This window comes from Mastigoproctus giganteus, chromosome 14, assembly GCF_048544385.1.
Source record: "Mastigoproctus giganteus isolate SK-2022 chromosome 14, ASM4854438v1, whole genome shotgun sequence".
NCBI classification, from domain to species: Eukaryota; Metazoa; Arthropoda; class Arachnida; order Uropygi; family Thelyphonidae; genus Mastigoproctus; species Mastigoproctus giganteus.
Genome location: NC_143588.1, coordinates 74,175,880 through 74,194,687, shown reverse-complemented (window position 1 = coordinate 74,194,687; position 18,808 = coordinate 74,175,880). Strand labels below are relative to the sequence as shown.

Below are 18,808 nucleotides of genomic sequence, written 5' to 3'. Positions count from 1 at the left end.
AAAACCGGGAGTCCAAGATTAATGGTCAAGTCCAGGGATCGATGCTAGGCCTCTTCTTGATGAGATGTGTCACGTCTGGTCGAGAAAAGTTTGTCCAGGAATCAATGATGAGGAATTTGTCAAAGTATGTGTGGACCCTGTCTTTGATTGCACTGCTGGTCAAGTCTTGTGCAAGTTGGTCCAAGGCATTAGCATTCATGGCTCAATGATGAATAGCAACAATTGGCAGTCATGGTTGTTATGACCTATTGATTCGGATACTAAGGTGGTGGTAGTGCTTTCTGCCTGGTAAATAAGTCCATTGCAAATTGAGTCAGAGCTCGGTAAGTTTCTTCATTCTGTAGGGTGAGGTGTTCTTGATTTTGGTAGTTGAAGTAGTTTTGTTATTAGGATCCTCCTGAAGTCCTCGTAGATTTCACAGCTGTGGGCAAGGTGCTCCCACGTCTGATCCTCTCCACAGTGGCAGCGGGGTGAGTCTGAAATTCTGAAGTCATGTAGTTTTTTCTGGAAGGAGCCATGTCCAGTGAGGAGGTAGGTAGCATAGAGTCCTGGTGAAAACCAGACAGGTGTGAGGGGGTAGAAGGCCCTGACATCAGGGAGGAATCTTTTGGTAACAGCGCCTTTAGTTGATGTCTGCCATCTTTCTTGCCAGGTGTCTGTTAGATGTTCATTAAGTCTCATCTTTTCAGCGTTTCTATTATTTGCTGGGTCAGTGGTGAAACCTGCACAAGTAACTGCTCTTCCTTTGGCTATTTGGTAGAGCAACCCATGACGAACAATCTCCAGGTCCAGTGGAAGAGATCCAGTGAGGACCTGTAGCGCATGGGTGCTGACAGTGCGACAAGCACGCGAGGACAGAAGGAGAAGAGAGCGCTGGATAGTTCCTAGGCGCGATCTGTTTACTACGGTATTGGCCTTCTTGTACCAGACTCCAGAAGCATAGGTGATAACCGGGATGAAAACTGCCTTATAGAAGAGTGACAGCGTTCTCTTCTTTAAGCCCCAGTCCTTCCGGGCAACTCTTGAGACTTGGGCAGCATACTTCCTGATCTTAATCCTGAGTTGGTCTAGATGAGGAGTGAAGGAAAGGTTTTTGTCTAAGATCAAACCTAGATATTTAAGCTCTGTTTTTAGTTTTACTGTAACACCATTGACCTTGATTTGGGGTGGTCTTCTCAAATCAAGGGTGCCTTTTAGTAGGATCGAATTGGTTTTCTCTGGGGAGATCTTTAGGTTGTTATGCTCTGCCCAAGCTTGAAGGGTGGAGATGGCCTGGTTGGCAGTTGCTTCTAGTTGGGTTCTGTTATTGGCAGAAAAGAGCATGACCAGGTCATCTGCATAGGCCTGGGTTTGTACATTGTTGAGTTTGGTGTTCAGGAAATCATCCAGCACCAGATTCCAGAGGAGAGGCCCCAGGACAGATCCCTGAGGGCATCCCCTGAAGACTGGTCTGGAGACACTGCAGTGGGGAGCAGACACGACAACTCGCCGGTCCTGGAGATAGGTCTTGATGCATCTATATAAGTTTTCTGGGACATGCGCTCTTCGGAGTCTGCCCAGGACGCTGGGCCACCAGAGGGAATCGAAGGCACCAGCAAAGTCAAAGGAGATTAGTAGAAAGTATTTGGAGTTGCAGTTGGTAGCAGCTTCAATGATTGTTTCCAGTGCATCAATCGTGGAGCGTCCTTTCCGGAAACCGTACTGCTTAGGTGAGGAGAGACCAGCGTCATTGTAGTGGGCTTCTATTCTATGGGAGATCATCCTTTCGAGAAGTTTGCTGAAGACTGGCAGCAGTGCAATGGGCCGGTAAGATTGTGGCAGATCATGTGGTTTGGTTGCATTTTTCAATATAAGTCTAAGGATTGCAGTCCTCCATTGTGTGGGGAAGAATCCTTGGTGGAGACAGTGGTTTAACAGGTTGAGTATTGTAGTGGGAATAAGTTCAATGGCCTTCTGGACGATTTCTGGATCGAGCATGTCTCTGCCCGGAGCCTTCTTGTTTCTGATTCTAGATGCAGCTAAGTTGAGCTCGGTTGTGGTGAAGGGTTCTTCAATTGCAGTTGTGTGATATGTTTCATTTTCCATGCAGAGCTGTAGCTGTTCCGGTGTGTGTGGGTCAGCAGGCTGCTGAAATGTAGCGTCTAAAATATTATTGATAGTATCTTGCCACGATCTGGTATACAGTCCGTTCGGTAATTTTGTGGTTGATACGACCTCGCCTCTGGGAAGCTTGTTAGTGGTCACTTTGTACACAATCCCCCAGGGATCGGCGTTCCCTTCAGTGCTTACCAGGGCTTCCCATGAGCGCCTTTTGCGCTGTTTTATTGTTGTGGTATACTGGTTCCTGGTCACTCGATATTGCTGCAGTAAAGCCTCTGTTTCTTCTGGAGGCCATGTTCTTCTTGCACGTTGATAGCGTTTTCGTCGGTAAATGACTTCGCGTCTAAGAGCTTGGAGTTCAGGTGACCACCAGGGGACAGCACCAGGTGTGAATCTCTTCTTTTTGATAGCCTTGTTTGCAGCATTACTGACGAGCTGTGTAATTGCACATTGATGCTGGTCTGGGCTGAGGCCGCTAGGATTGAAGCTTGGTTGTAATATATTTACCTTTCGAGCAACAGTTTTGATTCTGCATGAAAATAGGTATATACTTGAAAACTATGGTATAAAATAGCTCCGCCAAGAAATTTAGAACCAGATGGACCTGTAATTTGAGAGAATATTTTTGTCATTGTTTTATTTAGAGGAACAACCTTAGTCGGTAGATAGCGGTTATATACGGTGCCCTACCAATGTAATGAATGGTGCGAATTAATTGTATACAGAGCCGGAACAAGTTTAAAAGTGTGCAAGCAATAGCAGAGATATCACAAACAAGCTGAATGAGTTACGGCACTTACTTTGTTTCAAAGAGGCTTAATGCCATATAAGCAATTGTCATTGCACGAAATTAGCCAGACACTTTAACCTCAACCTATGTGATGAAAGAACGAAGGCAGGTAGGTGTTCGCAAACGGCGATGCTTTGGACCTTCAGATTTTCAGAGTCTGTTATGAGATCATCCACTCTCAATAGGGGACCCCACGGCACCGAATTTTAATGACAGACTCAAACTCCACAAGTCGTTTACAGGTCGTACGGAGCATCGCCTTAAAGACACTTCAGATCAGACGGCCGAGTGTGGGTTTGGAGAATGCTTGAGAAACGTCACTTGAAATAAATAATCCTTATAATAGATTTTCTCATTATGTCAGACTAGGCCAGAAGAATTACATAAAACATTATATGCAGAATAATGTACAATTAGAAAAAGTGACAAAAAAAATAAAAAGATATACAAACACCGATCACATCAGACAGCTGGACAGAACCAGTCACAGCCTCATGTGATGCATTCAGTATCCTCAGTTGCCTGTCTCTGGCCTGTGAGGAGTGGAATAGAAGTCGAGGTGGCTCGTGAACTGGTAGTTGTCAGTGTCCCAGATGCACGCTTAGCACGTGAGGTCAGTGTTGAAGGAAGAGGAGAGGACCCACTTACCACAGCGTACTATGCCACAATGAAGTTCGGAGGAGGTGGTGCCGCGATGCGAGTCTGCTTCTCGTCATTTGGACTCAGACCGCTGGTTGTAGTGCCAAAAATCAATTACCAGTCGTATACTAACATCTTGGATAATTATATGGTGCCCACACTCTGGTAGTTCTATGAAAATGGGCCCTCTCCATGTTCCAGTACAATTATGCTCGATCTCATGCAGCGAGAAGTGAAACAACCAGGTTTGAGTAAAATGAAGTCCAAGAAGTTACGTTTATTTATAAGCTAGGAATGGGATTAAAAGTGGTTCAGAACGAAAACTGCCTAGGAGTTACGATTTAGTAAGATAAGAATTTTTCCATACAGTGCAAACAAGTGGCACATGAAATCTGAGGCCACACCCGAAGAAACGCACCGAACTTCTAGAAAGGATTCAAAGGACAACCGAGTTGGTAAGGGTTAATTGATGTCCATATAAAGAAAACAGCTTAGAAGGTGTGGACTGCAAAGCTTGCAAACTAAACATTTTTGGGATTGGTATGATAGAGGGAATCAAAAAAAATGAACAAAGGGGTATATTTTCACTAGCAGAAGAGAGAATAAGGGAGCACCAAATATAAAATATTTGGGAGTAACAGAAAGCCGGATCTCATGAAGTTTACTTTCGGGCAGCCTGTTTAGAGATCACTGGAATGAATTACTTGCCATAACGATCACGACTGACAGTTTGGTTAAGTAAGTTCAAAGCAGAATTGGATAAGCACTTTCTGGCGACGGGGAGGCATGAATGATTTTTTTTTTTTTGGCCAGTACAGGAAAAGCCTGCTTACTTGCAAAAGTTAAACATTATGATGCTTAACTGGCAACTGCACTGAAGTGGAATGACACGAATTCCTGCCTAGTATAGGGAATTCATTAGTTGTGCTCCACGACGGATTGGTGCTGTCTGCTGTCACTGGATTCACAGGAGGGCCTATACTTTATTAATTTCTTCATTATAGCGCGTGTTTTTTTTTTTTTTTATTAAAATATAGTGCATTTGGAATGCTAAATTTTGATATTCTGACGGTTTTATTCTTGAACAAGTCAAGATAGTCAGATTTTCCTGTAACTTTGACGTGTTTAAGAAAAGAAAATCTTTGTTTAATCTAGAGTTTAATATTCTCATTAAACCGCATTTAGTATATTTCACAATAATACAGCGACGTGCAATATATTACAGCACTTAAGTCATTAGATCCATAACTTCCTTAGATAACGAAAGTACTGCAATCTACTATTTTCATTTAGGGCCTCTTCCCTATGTAAGTGTCCTTCATATGAAACAGATTTTTGGAATAAATAGTTCAGAGATGCATCTGGATAAAAGCAAGCATCCACAAAGTTGACACATCGATCCCACTGCGTCACCCGGCATGAGATTCCCTCGGCGCATTTTTAATTTCATTTCATTTATATACATTCTCATATATCCATTCGCGACATGTATGTATAAATATGTTACCTGTTTTGGGTGGCCCCTAGACATAACTCGAACTCCACCTTGAGGTATTCTGTGATGAAAAACTGTTTACTGGCCTGAATGTGTTATTTTTGTGTATGTCTATGTTCAATGTAAGTGTAGCCAGAACTGGTTCAACTATCTAGTGCATTCAGACACTGGGCAACACTAAGTATCGGAGAGAATGCAATACTGGTGGACGGACAGACAAAGTTCGCCCAACCTGAGGGGAAGAACTCTGCTAACTATTGCTGAAAACCAATATATGACCATTTTCATCTCAGTGAACACGACGACCTTGAGCGCTTTCGCTATGGAACCAAATGTGTGGGTCTCAGGTCAGGACTATAGGAGGGATCTCGTTATGATGTAGCATTTCTCGCCTGCCTGTAGCCGCTCGTGATGTCAAGAGCTGTGTGAGATTTCATGTTGTCCACGACAACGTGAAAACGTTCTTATGCTAAGCTTCCCAGCCAACTTGACATTTTTGTTGCTGTAGCGAAGAACCATGAAGCAGTATTTAGTGTGTTTAGATTTAAGTGCCATGAGACGTCACTATCCGTAACTGCGTGTATTTATTTTTCGGTTGGTTTGCTGTACTAAAATTCGGAGTTTCCAAACCACGGAACCCTCGCTCAAGACTACGACAGGCTGTGAAAAAAGTCGATAAATATTCCTGTCTTCACGGAATTGAGCCCAAGCCTTTTACATATGGTATGGAAGAACAGCGATCGCAATGCTAGCCGCAAGGGCGCACCATGAGACAAGCAAGATAAATATGATCTTTATTGTACGGTTCATAGGTACCACGACTTTACAAAATCCTTCACGGCACCGTGCCAGGGGTTCTTTTAATCAAAAAAGAATCCTGAACTAAGATTCATCCACTACGACGATTCCATCCAGGAAATGTTCACTCTTCTCCAAATAGAATGCGCTGTTACTCACTCAAATAGAGACTGATACTCATAGGTTTTGCCCTCGGCGACAGTATGTTTATTATTGGTATGTGTAGACATGTATAGTATCTTATGTAGGACGGCACCTGAACGAAAGTTCAACTCCGCCTTTGTACACTGTGATGGTTACAGAGCACTGTAACAGGCCAGAAATGTGTGTTGTGTAGTTGTTTCTGGCCATTTTGTCACTAGGCAGGCAATCCTGGTGGCCTGGAAAGCCTGCCCAGCGTCCGTCTACACCACGGGGAGGTAGGCCTCAATAGTCATGCACTGAATGGCCAAAGCGAGCCATTCGAAAGAACCTGGTGCCAGCAAGCCGGCAACAGCGCGCGCGCGCACGCACACACAGTCGTTCCCAGGAGACAGGACAGCAGAAATTCGTTATTGGTATAGAGGTTTGGTAAAAGCTTCTTCAATCGGAATTGTACTTTGTCTATCTCAGACGGAAGGATTTGTTCCCCCGGTCTTTCTGACTGCACATCATACGCAACTCCTCTACTATTTTGTGTGCTCGAAGAATGCCTGTAAATAAACCAACAACCTTGCACTCAAAAATTATATCATCGCACGTTGGGCGCATCTGAACACAGCACACAAACTACAGCCACGTCTTCCTGCTCGCAGTCTATATTCAACACTAACTTACACACCAGTCCAGAGGAGATGGTTATCTGATTGGTGGATGCGACCATTCGCTTCGTACATATACAAAAGTCTGTTTCATTTAAACGACCCTTATTGAAAAGTGTACTTTAAATGTCAAATATAACACAGAATATGTCTAGCCATTTATTTTTGTTATTATAATACATATGAGATCAATGCTGTCGTATCAAATAAATAAATAAATTCTTTATTGCTGATAAGTACAGAACATGTACTAGAGACAATAATACTCATCACGGCGACATGGCCAGGAGTTTTACATTATAAATGAGATTAATTGAAAAAAAAAAATTACCGTTACATGGGAAATTATGAGTTACACAAAATGAAACATGTAAAAATGAAATCATAATAATGAAAATACGAGGACTGAATTTGTGTTGGACAATAAAGTTCTTTATTAATAAGTGTAATATGAGAATACGAGGTGCGTTTAAGATGTAAGGTTTCCAAAGTGGACGGAAAAAAAAGTCAAAAATACTGTATATCATTGCGACTGGTTTAAAAATGGTAGGAAGTTATATTATAATGTTGGCAAAAGTTTTGGCGCATAATTAGTGGGGTTAGTTGTTAGGGTTTAGGCGCATCAGCAACTTAGGCCATACTGCATCACAAATTACACGAAATTTTTACATATAATATGTCAAAATTGCGTGTTTTCTGTGGTCGATTTGCTGTTTACTGGACAAAAAGCTATGCTATCCTCACCCGAGACCGACTAACTTAGCCACGTTATGAAAAAGACCCATAAAAATTCTTCAGGTCATTTTCACCCGGTGGTTATACCAACTCTGCTACCAACCAGGGCTCAAGGTAGGTTTGTATCACTTAAAATCAATTACGAAGCACAACGTGTAATTATCCGGTGAAAACGGAGAAAGCACCTATTGAAATTCATCGAGAAATGTCGGGTTTCTGAGTATAGATGTGAAAAATGTGCTAACTGGGTGCGAAATAAACAAACAGTTTAATTGAATTAATCACTCTTAAAACATGCGAACGTAATAGAGCTGAAACTTCAGCACATTAATATTTTGGTAACTACTGCTGTTATAAAAAAAATCTAAATTAACACACCGACCAAATTAATTAAACAAAGGAACCTACTTCGCCACTGGAAGAGCCTCTCAGTCCTTTACTAGTTGGTGTGATGCTGTGGCCTATGTTAAGCAAAAAGACTAAAGAAATTCATCCCCATAGACAAAGGAAGTCCCCTAATACAAGTATAAAATCAAAAGAATAGGGGTATCACAGACATGATTTCGACAGGTGTGGGTACTCCCTTGAAGCCATCATGCCTGTGATATCCCTGTATTCTTACCAAAGACGTTTTTGGGGATTGGTTTCTCCTCACGCAACAGTGAACGATACCTCCAAATTGATGATCACTGTTCAGTATCTCTCTGTGAATGTTAGTACAAGTTTTGTGTATCTACAGGATACTTCGGGCTATCCCGAAGTCAAAATTCTAGGAACAATAGAGAGCAGGTCTCGCTCAAATGTAATGGAGTCCATATCAATAGAGATTTGTATAATGATCACAGTCTTGTATCTTAGTCATCATGTTTATCTTGCTAACGCTCCACCCAAGACTTTCTTCCATTTAAAGTGAATGTCCCTGAATAGTAAATTTAAAGAGACTATGAATATAAGCTGTTGTTCTAGATAAGATTTCATAAATATGGCTCATGTAAATAATACGTTGTAAATATTAATCAAGTGGGACTCACACGTACTGTAATGTAGCCTCTTATGTATACGGTAGCTCGCACCTAAGTATGTAGCTATCACACTCCTAGCCTATGGCTGTCGAGGAGTGAATCCTTTAGGATTAATAAACTGATAGCAATAATTTTTCACTTTTTATTGAGAGTCTTCTTTTGTCTATGGGAATTGATTTCTTTAGTCTTTTTGCATAACATATGCCGCAGCATCATGCAAGCCTCATGAAAGGCTGAGGGCGCTTCCTGTGACGAAGTAGTAATTATGCTGGAGTTTCAGCATAATTACTTTCACATGGTTTATAAGTGATTAATTCATTTAAACTGTTTCTTTATTTGGATAAATATACCATGTCAGTTTTATTTTCTTATCTGAAGATATTATGGTTTGTGAAGGAAGGAGTGTTATGAGAACGAAGTTCGTAAACCAGGACCTCGAACCAGTCATTCTGAAATCATCTACCGGGTGGAAGAAATTGTTTTCGGAGAATAGAGATCAGTGGAGGAAACTGTAACAGCTGTAGACATTTCTGTTGGCTCAGTACATACCATTCTTCATGAAGATGCCGACCGGGCTAGCCGAGTGGGTAAAGTACCTGCCCGGCAACCCAAAGGTCGCGGGTTCGATTCCCGCCTCGGGCTTGGATCAAAGTACTGCAAAAACCTTGGGAGGTGCAATATGGCCACAGCAGCCGATGCGCCAACAACTACCAAATCAAAAAAAAAAAAAAAAAAAAAATCTTCATGAAGATATCAGAATGAGCAAAATGTCAGTAATATTGGTTCCATGGCAGCTTTCTCAGGAATAAAAAAACACTCATGACAAGTTGTGTGAAGCAATGCTCACTTGACATGCCTGCATTAGTGGTTGTTCCTTCTCCTTGACTGCAATGATGGATGAAACATGGCTTTCACTATGTTGTTGTAGTAGGGTTTTAGGAGCATCAGAGACTAAGGCCACATTGCTCCGTATATACTGTCTGTAAATTGCTTGTGTTCTGTGGTCAATTTTCTGTTTGCTAGACGAAAAACGCGAATTTCTGGGAGAAAAACATGTTACCCTCGCCTGAGATCGACTATCTCAGTCACGCTGTGAAAAATGTCCATAAAAATTACTCATGTCATCGACGGGACTCGAACTTAAGTCTTTTCCACCCGGCCACCACCGCCTAAAAAATTCTGTGTTGCTGGAAGGGCGGAGAAAATGATGGTGGTTGTTTTTATGGGATATTGATGGAATAATCCTTACATTTTGTGGTTTCCATGGGCGAACTTGGACGAAAAGATTCTGAAGAAAAAATTTCTCCCAGAGATTAAATCATATTTCATTCCTAATGGAATCGAACAGGACAACTCTCCACCTCATCGTCGTGCTGATATGGTGCAATTATTTTTATATAAATAAAATTGAGTTTATCCCACATCCTCCACGCTCGCCTGACCTCGCACTTGACTCTTTTTTTTTTATCGCTGTTTCCAACGATGAAGCTCTTCAAGGCAGAAATTTTCCTAACCAACAAGCAGCTGCTTTAGCCATTCACCAGTGCGGCTAAACAGACATTCGCACGGGCCTTTACAGCCTTGAAGAAAAGGTGTGAAAATGTATGCTCTTTTTAGGAAATTATGTTACTAAATCTTAAGTATTGTGTATTTCACGAGAAATACATTTGGAGACCTTATAACTCGAATGGACCTAATATGTCACGAAATGTAAGTGATGTAAACTGTGTTTTCATACATAAATGCTTAGATTTTTCTATTATTCCTTTGAAGCGATATTATTATGATAATAACTAATATTATCTTTCTCTTGTTAATATTGTACGCATTTTTTGTCGTGCTGCGCATGCGATTACATCGGAGCAAATATCTATATAAAAAAAAAAAGTCCGCTACAGTAAAGTGAATTTTCTGTCCAAAACTCCGTTGCACAATTATTGAGATTCTTCCTTACTTCAAGTGGGTAACGTTTTACCGTTATGTGGTTTGCTTCTAATCACTTTGTTTTCAAAAGAGATGTGTGCAAATCCTTTCAGTTCCGAGTGAAAGACTATGTCCATTATACCTGTGTAATTAATGAGTTATTCCATTTCATATTCGATTATATAGGGTGTCGGGGGAGGAGGCGGGTTCAGTCCATATTAATCTAGAGTCACTGATGCTAGGAGGTTAAAACCAGGTATTTTACACTCGATAAAAGGCTTTTCCTCGCAATTCTGCCTTTTCATTTGCTGAAAAGGTGATAATGGGCGATGGATCCATTGGGCAGGCAAGTGGTTTTGGTTGATGTTTTTCACGAAGCCCACGTTTTTTTTTCACGTACTCCAGCGAATCTCATGCAAGTCAGTTCGTGAACTGTCACACAGCTGGGTTCCATAACCAATTCCTTCACATTCTCCACTGTCGGAAAAGTTATTGGGAGTCGTGGAATTCCTGCATCACGAAAATTAAGGGGTGTTCCACTTGAACTGCCTAAACCACTCTGTAACATTACAGGTTGGGCAGTCCTCCTCACTGAGATGCGGTTGACTTGAAGTTTGTCTCCCCCCCCCCCCCACTTCATGCTCAATACAATTCATGTGTGAAGATCTCTCGGTTGTCACGCATTCGGAAATTATTCTCAATCTGAATCGTGCTCTGTAAGGGAGAACTGGTTGGTTGTTTTAAGTATTTTAATGCATCGATTACTTTGGCTACATTACAACACTTCATATAGTTCTTACTGATACAGGAATCCCTCTAGCCGCGGGTTTGCAAGCCCGAATTTTATATTTGTATACCAAAATTTTACACGTTTTTTTTTTTTTTTTAATTCTTCCGCATACGCAGTTCGTCCACTCTCCTTAAACAAAATAACATAATTATTGCTCTACCTCCCATAAAAAAATATAATAAATGGGCAACGGCGGATAACGTAGTTAGACCCTGACGCACATATTTTTAGAGACCATAAAAATATGGTCGCGCGAATCCTGGAACAACAGTAACTGAGTTGTTTCGTGGTCCTCTGCGACCTTGCGCCACTACACCTCTGTAAAACCGTCTTGCTAGTGCGTATGAAGAGGAAAGGGATTTGTTTACCTTCTTCTCTCAATGGCGCACTTGTCAGTATCATATATACCAGGGATTACCGATTAATTTTCTTTGCGGTCCGTAGTCGAAAATCAGTAAAACTCATCGCGGTCTTCATTAGTAAAAATGTTACTCATCGCGGCAAGACGTAAAGACCCTTTCAGACATAAAATTAACACAATAATATGCTTGATTGCTTTTCTCTTAACCCAGTGTTCTATAGTACCTGGATCTTGCCAAATGCGATGCTTTTCGGAAATGTATCCTTCCGCACTATGGAATATCCCATTACAGATGCACAACTTGGGGTTTTACAAAATGATAGTTTTGGTGTTCTACAAGTTCACATATGAAGATGAAGAAATAAAATTAACATAAAACCTCATTAAATAAAAAATACAGGGATATCTATTACAAATTGAAAAGAGTGGTATTCACATTCTATATACAAACAAACAGAGACAAACTGGGGCATGTCTGCAGGTTGATATAATTTCACTGATTGCTGAGCCAATCCTGATGTCTGGGCGAATCCCGATTCCTGGCAGTGTCGTCAATTTGCCTAGTAACTATCGACACTCCTCGTAAGCAACCACAAACACTTTTGGATGAAGCACTGATCAGTCCACTAACTTGCTACGATTTAACAGTGGTTTGAACATGGATAAAGACAGAATACGTCATTTCCTCAAGGATATCTCTCCTATATTTGCTATCCTCCACGAAGAGTTTCAGGCCATTTCCTACCCTAGAGCATTTGAGCAAGCAAGAATCTCTCTGAAATTAGAGGCGATTCAGGTCTGACCTAAGGTATGGTAAAGCCCTTAAGGAGACTCCTCCAGTGACATAATTCCCAGATGTTTGAGGAGCTGCTGTGGCCAATCATATTTTCACTGGAATGCACAGCCTCGTGTAGATTTTGGCGTGAGTTTGATGTATTGAAGAATCTTTGTAGATCTGACTTGAGGTCGCAACTTGTGCTAATTAAAGTCCAACCTTTTTAGAATCTAATGCTCATCCTGCAAAAAAGGGGGGAAGGAGGCCGTAGTATTTGTGGTATTTCAGATGCATATAAAACTGCTAGAGTTGATAATTCTTAAAATATATTTCAGTGACGTCTCCAGATCTTCTGCATCCCATCTCAGCTGTCTGAATCTTCAATAATAGACTGCAAATAAGCATGAAAATTAATATTATTCCCAGATCTGTGCATTTAATGACTCAAAAAATGGCAATGCTACTTAGGGATGATTGAATCAGTCTAAGTTATAATATTCTTTTCAATAATTTAATCAATTACCCAGTCCTTCTTGAACTGAGATTTCTTCTTTCTAATGTAGTTTATAATTTGATTTACCTTAATATCATGCGCGTACGCGAGGGATACTGAATATACAATTCATGAAAGAAGTAACACAGGGAATTTCCAATGCCTACAAGTGTACTACCACGTACATAAACAGAAAAATTATCTGAACAAAAGAAATCTTGAAGCAATTGTTATTTGGTTTTTAGGAGCATTAGCAACTAAGGCCATATTGCTCCGGGGATATGCGGTGGTCATTCCCTGACCTTTCCGCATCCTCCGTATTTGATGGTCACGGACTCGAACCCCGGTCTAATCAAGAAGCGTGTGCTACGCACTGCTGCTCCTGCCCACCTGGCTATGGAGGCGCCTCTTGAAGCAGAGCGATGTACGTGGAGAATGCAGGGTATATAGAAAAAAATCGTCCACGTGGTCTATTCTCGTAACTGCAGCAGTTTAGAAGGAGGAAAAATCTGAAGCATTAGCAATATAAAGTGAAAATAGCATGCAGCTTCACACCGTCAGTGCTTTATTAATCCTGGCAGTATAAATGTAATCCTGAAAAATCAACTAATATTTCGTGACGATGTGAAGTTGTTGCTGAGAATTCCCGAATGATGAAGCCAACACCAACCCGTACAATAAATAGAACTTTTCCGTTTGAAAGAAATATGCAAACACGATCAGTGCCTAAAGGGTGTTCGTGTTTGGATCTGTTTTTCAACGTTCACGTTGCAGGAGGAGAGATGGTTAATAGACAGCCGGGTCATAAAACTCATAGACCTTATCTTCCGTTCAACACGTCTCAACTTAAAGACCCTTCACACCTGCTGTAGTAAAATATGCAGTAAAACAGAACGATGTCGACCATTGGGGGATCACTTTTGCCGACTACGAAACCAGACGGCCGTGTGAGCGCGCACTCTAGGTAGCCGTAAAGTTTATTGACTAATATTTCCTCAGATGAGCCATCTCAAAGGTTGTTGTTGTTGTTATTTGGTTTTTAGGAGCATTAGCAACTAAGGCCATATTGCTCCGGGATATGCGGTGGTCATTCCCTGAATGACCTTTCCGCATCCTCCGTATTTGGTGGTGACGGGCTCGAACCCCGGTCTAATCAAGAAGCGTGTGCTACGCACTGCTGCTCCTTCCCACCTGGCTACGGAGGCGCCTCAAAGGTTGTGTAACGGTGGTCGGTAAGGTAGGGCGAGCCGTTACGTTATTTGCTGACGCTGTGTATGTGCGCGCGCTCCCCCGCCTTAATACAAACGCTGCACATGACAGCTGTGCCCCCCCAACGGGCGTTTCGGACCAGTCACCTGGTGTGAACGTTACGCAGAGTTTGGAAATAAGGGCTCATGTAATGCCGCACAAGACTACTGAAATGGGCAAGATCCAGTGGATTTTAAATTATGTTATGGAACATGTTTCTAGAGTAACAAGCGATTGCACCAATAGGAAGGTCCATAAAAGTAGTACTACTAATGGCTACCGAAAAATATTTATATAGCGACTCACTGAATGTGAAATACCACAAGTTAACCTTCGATGAACTCTCCACATTTTAGTGATCTTCAGACCCAGTATATCTAACTGTCATCAACTGCCCACTTGAATAGCCTCCGCGGCGTAGCTGTGAATAATGTTCATAATGGAATCACGTGTTTAGTTCAGTCTGCATTCTCAATGATCCATTATTATTATTATATCTGTTTATTGCGCTTTTCATGAACCACCCACAGACAGCAGTAAGCTAGGGGGGATGATATTAATAACAATGTGTATAAGTTAATACACATTTTACGAAAGTTTCATTAAAGAAAAAAGTTTGTTAGAGTCCCACAAGTTTATCAGGGTTTGTGTTCTTTTCTGTCTGTCTCAGCTTACTTTCATCAGTCATTGTGACTGGCCTGGCTTTTAGCAGTGGAAACTAAGTGTCTGGAACTTCTAACCCTTCGCTGCAGTGGCGGTATGATAGTTTTGCCACTGAGTTCACGTACCTTTGTCTAGCCTGCTGTGAGTGAAAATTGAGTTCGTTAATTCAGGATTTCAAAATACTGGTATTCGTTTTATATTTTAATCTCAAGTGAGTTTGAATTTTTCCCGCGCATCAGCAACTATGGTTATATAACAGTGCTCCACGCTTAATGGTGGAAGATAAAACGGTGAGTTTTATCCACGGATGGTTTTTCTTAGAGAACATGGTACATATTGATCATCTTCAGAAATGAGAAGATTTTGACCTGCCACCTAAGATTGACTTGTGTGTTAGTGATTGATGCTCAGCTGGAGCTATGGCCATTTGTCGTTTTTATGCATAACTAAGACAGTCAGTCCACCAGGATGTAAGAAGCGTGTTACATCTAGGACACTGGGGAGATTCGTTGCTTCTTAGTAGGTAGGCATAAGTAGCGTTTGCTCTTTGTTTGGTTTTTAGGAGCATTAGCAACTAAGGCCATATTGCTCCGGGATATGCGGTGGTTATTCCCTGACCTTTCCGCATCCTCCGTATTTGGTGGTGACGGGCTCGAACCCCGGTCTAATCAAGAAGCGTGTGCTCCTTCCCACCTGGCTACGGAGGCGCCAGTAGCATTTGTGTGCCCAATTCTCAGACGTGTAAGTATAACTTCCTCCTGCCTGTCTCAAGTAGTAAATGGATCCGGTTGTGGCTCATAGGTTTAAGAAAGGTTCTGTTTTCGGAATGTTCTCTAGTTCAAATATATATTAATATTAGTTGTATAAATAGTGATTTCCTCACAGATGACTCTGTGTCATCTTTCATATTCTGTTAAATGAATACCAAATTTATCGATCTCTGGCTATTTCCAATTATGTTATACAAGGGAAATAGAGATATCCAGCATTATACCTGAAATGGTCGATCGGCAGCATGCCAGACTAATAATGTTTTATGTGTGGAGCAGGTAGTAGTGTTGTCAATTCTTTCCTTTTGTCCATATGCAGTGAGCTCCATAGAATGCGACTCCGAATCTCTCTCAATGCTGATGTGCTCATTAAACTCCTGTCCACGATTTGCCTATAATTTGTTTTCTTCCCATTTTAGTACCCGCTGTAGTACTTACATTTTTTTTCTTGTCTCAATAAATGGATGGATTCTTTCTAAATAGACTTTAAAATTCCCTTCCTTATTCCCCTACCCGCAGTTGATGTGTGGATAGCTTGCAGATTTAATGTTATTCTAAGAGTAGTTTCTACTATATGAAACCTGCATTTCACGGTTTAACTCCGTTCTTTATGGCATCCTGCTCTACAACTGAGAAAGCATACTCTATATTTACAAGTATACTCCGTAACCTGAAGTTAATGGTATGACGTAGAAAGGACTTCGAACAGAACCAACAACAGAGGCGTTACAATGAGTAATTAATGTTGCAGAAACACAACACAACAAACTGAATGCATGTATTGTGAGCACTCTATAACGCAACAGAACCGGGCCATCAACTGCTTAGTTACTTACTGAAACTATTTTGGACAACGGAAAGATTTCATCTGGAGCATTCTCTCTTCCCCTCTCCTCCTCGTCCCCGCAAACGCATACACTTTCTCTGAATGAATTTTAGAGAATCAACTAAATGGAAATACATTTATTAAAAATCACTATAACCGCAAATCCACGATAAAATTGTTTGAGAACAAAACTTCCAATGTGTGTATCTATACTTTTCTCTAAACTTAAATGGCGGTTGATTAAAATATTGTGTTAATTAAGCTCTACATGTGCGCTTGTATTCAACTAAATGACACCTGATAAAACTGTAATCACAAAAGCTGTTGGTCTGGAAACGCTTTATCTTTCGTGATAGACAATGTCGGACCGCCTGCGTTGTTCCATTATCATGGACGGCTCATTGTTATGAATGCGTGTTGTTTGGTTCATATAGTTGGTGTCATGAATCTATTGTTGCAAGTGCACGATCCCTCACAATTGAAACTATCTGTATACATTCGCTCTGTGCTCAGCTTCGAATTGTGCCTAATTGTACCAAGTTTATATATCTAATGAATGTCAGAGTTTGCTGCATAAATCTAATGGTGCATACTAACATTGTTCGCAATTGTATTACTTAAATAAATGAAGTGAAACATTCATATTTCATGCATTTTGACTTTTGTTTGCAATGTATCTTTATTTAGAAGTTCGAATTATAGTGAGCGAGAGTGAAAATGTATGTAGAAAATTATCATGTGAACTACAAGAATTTCGTAGAAAAAAAGATTTATTTTTGATGTTGTTCATGATAGGCTTTGTGTGTTTAGGTGCGGGAACACAAGCTGTTAATGGTGCTATCCCTAATCTGCCTTCTCCCGCCCTACCGGGATTTACCGTGCCTCAGACCAATGGCCAGACAGAAGTATATACCAATGGCATGCCGCATTATCCACGTAAGTAATTTTTCTCCCTCATAAGCTGATCTCGATCGATTACTTTTGAAGGAATATAAATTAAAACACTTTAATTTGGCCTCTCTCTCTCTCTCTCTCTCTTTCTTTCTTTCTCTCTCCCTTGCGATAAACAAAAGGAAGGCACAGCAGTTCTGTAGCAAATCGCTTTTCTTTCGCCTTTCACCCGGTATTTAAATTGCGTGGAATCCTGGTTGCCAAGGCAGGAGATCAGTTGGCATTTGACGAATCGTCACGAATAAAAAGAGCTTAATACAAGACTCCTATAATAGAAGTTTGTTTTAAATGGGGATACACAAAAGTCTCAAAGGATCCCTGTTTTCTCTGCAAAAGCTTCGTGCAATTTATCGCCCGGCTATTGCACACACACCAAAGCTACAGTTATATATTAAATTTTAATCAGACTGCTCGGACGTTTTCTTAACACTCTCATTTGGTAAGGGGATTCCAAGGTGCCCAGAAAGAAAAGGCACGGAAAGCAATCCTCCTTACGAAGCAAGGCAATAATTTAGTTATCTTTAAACTTAAGCTAGGGACCTTGGAAGTTATCGATGTTTAGGTATGTTAATTCTGATTCATTTCTCGGAAGGAGAGAGATGTCTCATTTTGCGCTCGTGTAAATAAGAAAAATATCTTGAAGGTTCATCTGTTGGACTAAGCTACTACAATAGCTTGATTCTCGGCGCTACGTTAGCTAAAACTCCTATGATAAGACACCAGAATAGATGAAAGTCACATGGAATGAAAAATTGAAAGATCGCACAAATGATAAAACAAAAGATCTATAAGTAATGGCTGACTCTAGCTGGATATTGCAAGTTTTCCCCAAGTTTTTTTCACTGAGAAGCAAGATTACTAGGTTTGCTTTTATTTTCTGCGAGGCATGCTTCTTATTAACCAACTATTGGTGGATTATCTATTTTTATAGCATTATGGAACAAATGTATTATATGGTTATTTTCGCATTAAATATCAAAAGATACAAAAATAACTGAATTAAGAATTCAATTTTTTTTTTCAATGTTTCGTTCGATTTTGAATTGACACCTCCAGTGTAGAAGAATGTTATCAACGTATTCAAAAATTTAGTTCCTAATTAGCGAATTCTGTTTTTTAAATTATTGGATATTTTAAAATAAAATTCGAACTATGGAGAACAAATGAAACCACAAAAGTTTTATTAAGGCATTTAGATTTATTTAGGATCAAATTGCAAACAGCAGCGCAAGAACGAAGCAGTAAAAAGCGTACTTCTAGTATTAAAATAAGTGTAATCTATCCTCGGATTCATTTCAAGTTCGCTATCGTTTTACAGTGAAGAACCAAATAATTATCATCACCAGATTGGTGGTATGAAGGATTCTGAATTTGAAATCTGATTATAAAAAGTAATGTATTTAGGCTGAGGATAAAGTTGTTCTTCACGAATCAGCGGCTCTGCTGAAACTATGAGACGGAATAATGAAGAAAAGAAAACAGTAGTCCCAGTATATGTAAGCAGGTACCGGCTTGAGGGTTCTTTTTAGTGTTCGGGAGGTGTCCTATCAAGTATTAAAAATGTCAAAACATCGGAGAACTTTAGTTCATATTTCGAATATGAATATTGAAAATAGTGAGACATCGCAC

The 18,808-nt window shown here is 40.6% G+C and overlaps 1 protein-coding gene across 11 annotated transcripts in view; it reads left to right on the top strand.

Moving 5' to 3' along the window:
- Positions 1–18,808, top strand: part of LOC150075249 (CUGBP Elav-like family member 4) — a 701,656-nt gene that overhangs the window by 658,166 nt on the left and 24,682 nt on the right. For 9 of the 11 annotated variants that reach the window (XM_090389140.1, XM_090389136.1, XM_090389138.1 and 6 more), the window contains one exon: positions 17,024–17,164. In XM_090389140.1, the coding sequence (XP_090245266.1) occupies positions 17,024–17,164 (141 nt within the window). The remainder of the gene's footprint in view (positions 1–17,023; positions 17,165–18,808) is intronic. The other 2 variants (XM_090389141.1, XM_090389131.1) reach the window with 1 other exon arrangement.